This window comes from Hippocampus bargibanti, linkage group LG05 (genome assembly GCF_051943395.1).
Source record: "Hippocampus bargibanti isolate YZ-2025 linkage group LG05, ASM5194339v1, whole genome shotgun sequence".
Lineage (NCBI taxonomy): Eukaryota > Metazoa > Chordata > Actinopteri > Syngnathiformes > Syngnathidae > Hippocampus > Hippocampus bargibanti.
The window spans coordinates 16,168,261-16,178,540 of record NC_142738.1 but is presented as its reverse complement, the minus strand read 5'-3'; the positions used below and the strand labels follow the sequence as shown (position 1 = coordinate 16,178,540).

The window sequence follows — 10,280 nt, the reverse complement described above, 5'->3', positions numbered from 1 at the left end:
AACGGACAGAATAACATCATGTCCAGTGTTTCATCATTCCGATCTATTCCATTGATGTTATCTATCTCTGCAGAGGTCTGAAAAAGTCAGACTATTCTCTTTTGCCTTCAGATGACGAACAAGGTTTTCATTATTATTTGAGAAAACTTCTTCTTTTCCTTTTGGCTTTTCCTTTCAGTGGTCGCCACAGCGAATAGGTGTCCTCCATCTTTAGAGGTTTGATTCGCATGTTTGTTTTGGCCAAGCTTTCACGTCAGGTGCCCTTCCCGACACAAGCCTCTGTATTTATCTGGGCTTAGGACCAGCCCAATAAGAGACTGGCTTGTGTCCACACAAGCAACTCTATGAACTTAATAAAGATGAATATGCTTGATAAAAAAGACAATGAAAGCAAGGATTACAGTCATCAGCAGCATTCAAATAAAGTAAAATTACTGACCATTTCATGACAATGCTCTGATCTTACTGTGAAATGGGCATCTTTTTCCCTACATTTCATCACAGAGAACTTCAAAGTCGTTTCAGAAACCCTTGCCTTTACGACAACAACAAGGCTAACCCATTGTGTTTTTCTCACAGATATTGTTCAATCTTGTACAATAAAACAAGATCAGAGCATTGAAGGTGTTTGCTGTTCATTGTGGAAAAAAATCTGGATTGATAAATCGGGCTTTTTTAAGATCAGGTGATCAGTGACCAGCCACAAAAATTGTGATCAGTGCACCACTGTACGATCTTCCAAACTGCTGTGTGTTGTGAAAATTATTATTAATTAATTCTTCATCACAATTTAAGGCAACAAATAAATACATCATTGTCTGTGCGCTCTCTAGCTACTTGAAATAGTCACGCATTAGGTAATTGTAAATTAACCTTGAGTGTAAATGTTATTAAAGAAAAAACACAACCGGTGCCTTTGTCACCAACTTGAGGTGTGTTCAGTTTCTCTCTTCCACGCTTTATAGGTTTCTCTTTGATTTGACCTTCCATTTGAAAGAGTGCGCTTCCCACACTCATAGCCAAACAGTTTCCTTTGTCATTATTAAAAAAACAGCTAAAAAATGTCTCCAGCCTCAATATCGTCATAACAATCCGACAGCCAGGAGGCAGAAAACAACAATTCAAAAGGTGACCACAGGCAGGCTTAAAACTCAAGTGGTGCTCAGAGAACGGACCTACGCAAATGATCTTCAGTCCTACCCAAGTACTCGTCTTCACAGATCCAATACCCACCTCCTGCATATTTTGTCCATAAGATCACGCGTGATACAAGTAGAAATGAATGAAAACAACTATAAGGCCTGATGTCGCAATGTTAACACAAGCGGAAAAACACATTCCCCGGATCTGCACCATTAGCCGGATCCCTACCAATATTTTATGGGTTCTTCTTGGCCAGTACGTCACTCCCTCGCTATGTTTTGTGGCAGTGGCTTGTGCTTTTTAATTTTTTCTTCATGAAATCCCTCTAACAAACACATAAATAAGTGAGTGATAAAAATAAAACGTTGCTGGGTGGAGCAAAGCAGTGAAACACAACACAACCAAACATTGGAACAGCAGTAGTGATTTTAGCAACCCACAAGAGAGGCTTCCCTCATCTCATTGTTACGCTAAGAAGAGAAATTTAATTCTAGCAAAATCAGATCGAATTAAGTAAGACACCCCATCTTAGCGAACCACAAGAGAAACTTCCTATTTTCGAAGTTAATAAAAACAAAGTCAATGAACACTAAATCAAGTTACATTGAACAAAATGCAGTGAGTTTAGCATGTGCACGGAAAACAATTCCAACAAAATAAATTCTAACAATCAATGTCCAAAATATAAACATTCTAACAAAACAACATTAAAATAAAAATAATTTACAAGACAAGAGAGGCCGCCTATATGCTTTAGATTCATAAACTAATACGAATTCAAACAAAATGAAAACATTTTACAAAACAAATATGTTTTGTATATTCATTTAAAACACATTAAAACGAAAGAAAATAACATACAACAGAGGCTGCTTATTGCCTACATTATCGTAAATAAAAACAAAATGAAATTCAAGTAATTATTTTTATTCATACATTTTAAATAAAAAATGTCAACAAATTACTTAAATTAAGAGCATTATCATCAAATGGTGAGTATAGTTTTGTTTTGTTTGAATGCTGCTGTGCCGATAACCATTTTGTGTTTGGGAGCCATTATTAAGTTCAGAGAGTTGCTTGTTCTGTAGCCACAAGGGGACACAAGCCAGTGTCTTATTGTGCCAGTCCCAAGCTCGGATAAATACAGAGGGTTGTGTCAGGAAGGGCATATGTCGTAAAAGCTTGGCCAAAACAAACATGCCAATCAAACCTCTGAAGATGGAGGACACTGATTCGCTGTGGCGACCCCTTGAAGGGAAAAGCCGAAAGGAAAAGAAGACTTAAATTAAACAATGAATTTAGTTACCGAAATTAATAAACGAATAATAATAATAATAATAATAAATAATAATAATAATAATAATAATAAACGAAATTAATAAATTAAACCAAATCAAATTAAATTAAGTCAAACAACCAAAAATAGAAATGTATTGAATGATCCATGGTCAACATGGTAGTCGAGTGGTTAACATGTTGACTTCAGAGTGCAGAGGTTTTGGGTTCACTGTGTGGAGTTTGCATCTTGTCATGGTGCTTGGTTTTCTCTGGGTCTTCTGGTTTCCTCCCACATTCTAAAAACATGCATGGTCGGCTGTTTGAACACTCCAAATGGTCCCTATGTGTTAGTGTGAGCATGGGTGGTCATTCAAATGTGTGTGCCCTGAGATTGGCTGGCAACCGGTTCAGGGTGTTCCCCGCCTACTCTCCAAAGACAGCAGGAATAGGCTTTCGCAACCCATGTGAGCCCTGTGAGGATAAAGGGTGAGTAAAATGAATGAATCAGAATCATCTTTGTTGTCCAAGTATGTAGAACACACAAGGAATTTGTCTCCGGTAGAACACGTTGCGCAACTACCTTCTAAATAAAGACATGACAAATAAGTATGGAAGGGCATCCCTTAATGTAAGTGGTCCCTCTCAGGAACAACAGTGAGACAATGTTCAAAGTATGAATGAATGAAGAATGAATGACTGAATTATCCATCCATCCCCACCAGGGTCACAGGAATGCTGGAGCCTGAACTAGTCGCCAGCCAATCGCAGGGCGTACGGACGAACAACTATTCACCCTGCCAATCACACCTAATTTAGAGTGTTCCATTAATCTGCCATTCATGTTTTTAGAATGTGTGAGGAAAACAGAGTACCTGGAGAAAACCCATGAAGGAACATGGAGAACATGAAAAATCCTCACTGGAAGGATAAAGCAGGAATCGAACCTTTCACCTCTGCACTGTGAGGCCAAGGTGCTACCCAGACGTTTATGGTGCCACCTGGTGTTCTGAGTTAACATTTTCTTCATCATATGATCGCACAAAAACATATTTTTTCATTAAAATTTAAACATTGAAATTAAATAACTACACAATGATCTTTAATAAAGATTAAATACAAGCAAGAAGCACACAGTAAATATGAAATATGTATAATGTGTCACATGTGTAAGTGTGACACACACGCATACATTTACATTACGGCATGCAGTTTTCTGAGTGGTCCCCATGGTCACCATGACACAGTGTGAGGCTTATTATGATTAGTGGAAAAAGGGATGAGGAACTGACAAAAGGAAAACTGGCACAGGCAGTTCTGTGGAAAAAGCCACCAACGGGCCCCCTTTTTGTTCTGATTATACTTAACGGCAGTCATTTTGACATTTTTCAATTATTATGACACACTATGGTAGTTATAGTTGATACAGTAGATACATTGTATACATGCTTGTGCAAACAGCGTATTTTTAGGATATGTTTAAAAAAAGAGACAATACAGTTAATTTCAAACCTTTTTCAATTGTTATTGTGACATACAACCTGCATTAATGAATATGAAAGAAAAAAAACAATCTAAAGACAAAACCAACTAATGAGAAAATGTATTTGCACAGGTGTGCATGCCCTTTGTAACTGAGGATGTAGCTGCGTTCAAAATGTCTCCCAAAAAATATGTGGAGGAGTAAAACATTTTATGATCCCCCCCCCCCCACCATCACCACTGCAGGTGAATCAGCCATGTCTGTCTGCAGTGGTTCATTGGATTGCACATGTGTTCTCTTCACATTTTAGATATAGTCTGTCATAATTAGAGCAGTGAGAACATCTATTGAAACATCCTGGACTCCACAGTGTCTCCCAACGGTTTCCCTCCAAAAATGTTTGGCTCTTTGTTTCTTTCCCAGTCATCTCAAGAGCTCAATCACTCCTCCTCCTTTACTTATCCTCCCCCGCCCACCTGGCCGCCTTCTCACCAACTGATCGAGATGGTTTTATTGTAGCCTCTCAGTTCTCCTCTCACTCTTTTGACTTGAGATGAAGTTCACAGCACTGTACACATTTTTGATTTTGTTGGCCTCCCCCAGCCTCTCTTGGGAGGGCAACGAGGGGCAATGCGCTACAACACTGCAGGCCGGGGGTCCATGTGGACCGGGGCGGACCGGGTGCCCCTATGTCTTGAGCCTGCCGCCGATGACTGTGCACCTGCCAGAGCCATTCTGGGGGCTGGAAAAGCTCGTGAAGGATTTACAGACATTGAAAGATGATGTGGACCAACTGAGGAAGATGTGCGGAGACTGTGGAAAACATCAAGAGAGCAGAAACGGTGAGGAGCGACAATCTGAGACACAATTCTTTGGGCAAGGAGTTTTGGAAGGCAGAGACGAGCAAGGAAAGACAGTGGCACGCTCCATGTTTGTTGTCCAAACAAGTGAGAAAGTAGTGACAATGAAGGGGGCAGATGGAAAAGATGACAAAGGAGTAAGTGAACGACCCGTAGAAGAAAGTGGAAAACATATTGGAAATGATCAAGTGGGTCAAATGTGGCCAGATGAAACAAACGTGATGGAGAAAAAGACACAATTAAAGATAGCTCAGGACCGTGGGAGGCAGGATCAAGGGAAGATTTGGGAGGAGAAGAAAAAGGAAATGGAAAAGGGGGCAAAAGCAGGGCAGAAAATTGAGAAACCAAAACAGACTGCAAACAGAGGGCTCACAGATAAAAGTGAAATAGTGTTAGAGAAAGAGGATGGAGAAATGAGAAGTGGAAAAACAGAGAGAGGAAAAGCTGTTGAGAATGTGCAAAGAGACAGCGATAGAGAATCGGCATCCAGCAAAGCGACTCAAAGGACAGACTTTGTTTCAATTAGCCCGACTCCTCTGTTGACATTTATTGCAGCTCAAAGGCCTGCACTCATCGACTTGGCTAAGACTGAAAGCATTACGTCATCTCTTCCATCACCTCCCTTCTCCGGTTCCACTTCCAATTACTTACAAGTTATTAATCCAAGAAGTACCCAAACAGCTTTGACTGAATCAACCACCATAAAGTATAATTTGGATGTAACACGTTCCCCAACCTCAAGTTCAACCTCCATCATTCCTCAGCACAGCCTCCACACAACTATTTCCCCCAAAGCCACAGAACGCAGCAGGTGGTCAAGCACCGACATGGGCTCAAAGCATCAACCAGACCTGAAGGCTAAGGCAGAGGTAAAACGTACAACTGGAATGAAGCCTGATGCACAAAACAAGCTGAAGGACTTGAAGCAAGACCGTAAACTGGACAGTAAAACCAAACAAAAAGTATCTCAGCAGAAAATCAGAGCAGAGAAGAAATTGAAAAGTGGCAATGACACTAGAAGGTTTCACATTCAAAGAGCTGATAACAGGACAACGGGTCCTGATCTAAAACCCCCAAAAGTCAAACATGGCCAAGACAAGACAACTAATTTGCACCAGGTCGCAACTGACCAACAATCAAGACCTGCCATGGACAAAGTACCTGAATCAGACCAAACCCTAATGTTCAATAAAAATTCAAAACCTTTCAAAAGACCCATTCATTCTATTGTAACCAGTATGACTGATCAGAAGCAAAAACCTGACAAAACGTTAACAACGGACACAAAAGAAAAACTAGATAGAAATGAAGCAAAGCCACGTTTCCTGCCTGATCTTCATACTGAATCAAAAAATAGGCCAAACCTGATAGGACCGGTTAATTCCAATTTATCTGCGGACTCTGAGTCACAAAACACATTTGGAGCTAATCCCAATCACAGGCTGAAATACAGCCAGAAAAATCCCAATATTAACCCAAAGCCCAAAACCGGTCAAGTGCCCAAACTTAACCAAAACACTCAAGATCATATGAAGCTTAAAGTCAGTCAAGGGATTACTGATCATAACCACCAATCTACGTCGAATCAAAATCCTGGTGAGGACTCGAAGAGAAAATTAGAATCCTGGTCTCACTCCACTGACACACCACCAACCAGACTGATGTTGAAGCCAGGAGAACGACCATCTGAACCAAACCGGAAGACTACAACCCACCAACCTCACCATTTTAATCGGGCGACAACGGATAGTTTGGATGTTCAACATCTACCTACGCCCAATCCTGACGTAAAGATTGTTGAGGGGACTCATTCCCGAATGGACACAGAGTTCAAACCCAATACGAGGAAAACCGTCACTCAAAAGACCTTCAGCAGCCTACATCTGGGGGGCCCAAACACCCGTATGGTGTTTGAAACCATGCCAGAAACAACCATTTCTCCTTCCTCAATCCATAAATCAACACAAATGATCATGCTTGGCAGTGTTGTTCCGAGCTCTAATCCAGACCTCACAAAATCAAATCTGCACACTCGAGATGAGGCATCAACTCGCCAAAAGACTCTTGAACCCCTTTCTCGTGGTCAGAACTCCTCCAGCTCTGACTTCACCTCAACAACCACCACTGACCCCGTGGTTCAACCAGCTGCCGAGTTGTCGACATCAAGTGCTCGCGAGCTGCGTGTGAAAATCAAACAGGTGGCTGCCACATTCTTCAATGGCAGCCAACTGGGCCTGAATGGAAGCTCACCACCGGGAAGGCGTTTGAAAGATCTCAGACCAGTCAGTGGATCACTGATGCAGATACCATCTGCAGGTAAGAGAAACACTTTTTCAAATGCCACGGGTACACTTTTCAGATCTTAAAATGGAAGCTCTGGACTGAGCCATTCAAAATGTTTATTTTCCTCTGGTGAAGTTGTTTTGTGCCATGTTACATACAACATATTCTTACACGGCACCAAAGTCAGATGTTGGAACGGTCAAAAAACGAAGAGCCCCTGCACATGAACCACGATTCTAATCAAGGTAACTACTTTGAAAAGCATACAGTCTGCTTCGCTCCACATTAGTGCGTTTCCAAACCATTAAATAAAGTGTTTATATCACATCATGTTAGAAGCAACCATTTTCTAATAAATTACTCATACCAAGTGCATCAAATATGGAGGTCCACCCTTGGGCTGGTAGTGTTGACCTCTTTTACTGTTGAAAAGTAGATGTGTTACAACCCGTTTTCATATCTCAGCTGTAAGGTGATCATAATTACCTTTATGGTAGGTTATTACTTTTCCCTCCACGGCCATGCGTGCTGAGTCCTATCCCGCCTGTCTTCGGGCAGGTGATGGGTTAAACCGAGGACATGGTCGTCAGCCAATTGCAGAGCAGAGATAAATGAACAACCATTCGCTCTAACAATCAGGGTTGCATTAACCTGCCGTGCATGGTTATGGGATCTGGAAGGGAACAGCAGTACCAGATTAAAACCCACGCAGGGAAAGAGAGAACATGCAAACTCCAAACAGGAAGGCCAATTTGTATGTGTCAAACTGTACTATTTTAAGTCATCAATAACTGAGCTGAATTTTGGTTACTGGACTTTGGACAGTCCCCTCCCATTAAAAGATAAGATTGTGATTTGTGGCATCATCAAATGCTCCTTCAGGTGCAGTTTCCGCGGTGAAGAAAGACTGCTCGGACCACGTAGTCAAAGGGCGGGTGATGAAGAGTGGCATCTATCATGTGACTCCTGAACTCCACACCAGCAAGGGTTTTCCGGTACTGTGCGACATGGAGGTAAAGGGTGGGGGATGGACTGTCCTGCAACTTCGGCAAGACGGAAGTGTCAATTTCAACCGCACCTGGGCCGACTACCGATCAGGCTTTGGCGAGCTTCTGAATGGAGGGGAGTTCTGGTTGGGGAACCAATACATTCACTTCTTAACCCAAAACAGAGACATGACATTGAGGGTGGAGTTGCGGGACTTCTCGGGGGTGACAGGGTACGCGCAGTATGAGAACTTCAGGGTGGCAAGCGAAAGGATGCGCTACAGGTTGACGGTGGGGGATTATTCCGGAACAGCGGGAAATGCGCTCCGCTTCAACTCCAACTATGACCACAACAACCAGGCCTTCACCACTCCGGATCGAGACAATGACCGCTACCCTGCTGGGAACTGTGGAGCTTACTACAGCTCTGGCTGGTGGTTTGATGCATGCATGGCTGCAAACCTCAATGGAAGGTACTATTTTGGGAAGTACAAAGGGGTACGTGATGGGATATACTGGGGGGCCTGGCAAAATATCTCCACTGAGTTCTATCTCACAAATGAAAGGCAGTCTTTTAAAACTGTCAGGATGATGATACGACCAAAGGGATTTTAAAAATCATGAATACGGTGTATGGTTGTTATACAACATACACTACTTGGGGGTGGAGGGTTATTCAATTTAAAGGACAACCGACGTCTCCGGACAAGTTGTGTCCATCATTTGTAAAATGCCTTCAAATGACTTCTACTGAGCGTATTTTAATAAGATTCCATCGCATATAGCTATATTTTACGTTTTAAGACTCGCGCTGAATATTCAGGAAGTCTTGTTTTTGAGTTGGTGACGAGTCCATACGTGACGTCACTAAAGGCTCCTGACCGAAAAAAAGACACATTGTAGCAGTCCTTGCATCACGTCAATGTATTTTGCTGTATTGTTTGGTCTGAGAACCTTGTGTTGCACCCAAAACCCGCCAGAAGAGGGCGTCCAAGCTCCATATAAGGAATTTATCAGCCTGTGGAAACGGAGGCGGCCACAGGAGGTCGCCATTTTGTGCCACTTTTTGAGTGAGACATTTGCCCCCAATATTGCCTCAAAATGGCATGGAATAAATTCTTTAATCGATTGCAAACATGTATGCTTTCCTCTTCAGAACTGTTTGAATTATATTCATAACTGGATGTGTAACAAGAAAGCATATTCGCAGAATCTGAAGCCATTGTTTTGATTCTTCAGCAATGCAAGACGTCTTGGCGTGACGTCACGAAATTCGCAGCTCAATTTTTTTGCAGATTTTGGACACTTTAAGCCATTTTTATTGGTGTTTTGCATTTGATAAAAAACATCATACTGTGTGTTTTGGGTATTTCAGATGCTATAAATCGTTTTTCTGATGTCAGTTAAGAAACAAAAAAGTGATGTCGGTTGTCCTGTAAGGATGAAGCATCACCGGGGAAGAAAAATGAAACAAAAACAGTTGGCGGAACTTTAAACTTTTACAGGTCAAAATATGTTCATATAACAATGCTATTTTGAAATGTCAGTAAAAAACCAAATAGCTCGAACGTTGTGTGACTATGGTCGTATCAATCACATCTTTCAACCTACAACAAAATTAACAGTCAAAACATATTAGAACTCAATGAATACAAGTAAACACCCGCTGACCACTTAGGCGCAACGCTTCTCCCTAGTGGTAAACTGTAATTCTGCAGTAACTGTGCACGAATGTAAACGGGGTCCTCGGTTTACGACGAATTTACAATTTTACCTTAATATGATCCAATCAAAAGACATACTCACACAAGCACACCCGCACACACACACGCGCGCGCGCGCGCGCACACACGCACGCACACACACACACACACACACACACACACACACACACACACACACACACACACGCGCGCACACACACACACACACGCACACACACACACACACACAAACAAACCAAGTACGTACTGTACTAACTCACAAGGCAAAACAAATACTAACTCAGCGCAACCCCAGCCATTCTGTAATGTGATACTGATGATATACATAGCCTTTAAAAATACCACGACTTCCATTCATATTGGTGAGATATTTCTTGTCACAGATTATTTTCTATTGATTACTGATATTTGAAAGTGTTTGAAAAATTGATGGGATTCTTTGTTTCTGTAGTATTTCATTATATACCCCACCACCATCAAATGCAAATTAAAGCAGAGAGTCATAAGTGAAAAGTGTGGTTTTGTT

General features: G+C 41.7%; 1 protein-coding gene across 1 annotated transcript; it reads left to right on the top strand.

Annotated features, from left to right (window-relative positions):
- The first annotated feature begins 4,417 nt into the window (after positions 1 to 4,417).
- On the top strand, positions 4,418 to 10,255 carry LOC148898069 (uncharacterized). The gene is made up of 2 exons (XM_088997119.1): positions 4,418 to 7,077; positions 7,927 to 10,255. Exons 1-2 carry the CDS (start codon positions 4,455 to 4,457, stop codon positions 8,643 to 8,645), a joined length of 3,342 nt encoding a protein of 1,113 aa, XP_088853245.1. The 5' UTR covers positions 4,418 to 4,454; the 3' UTR covers positions 8,646 to 10,255.
- The last annotated feature ends 25 nt before the right edge of the window (positions 10,256 to 10,280 follow it).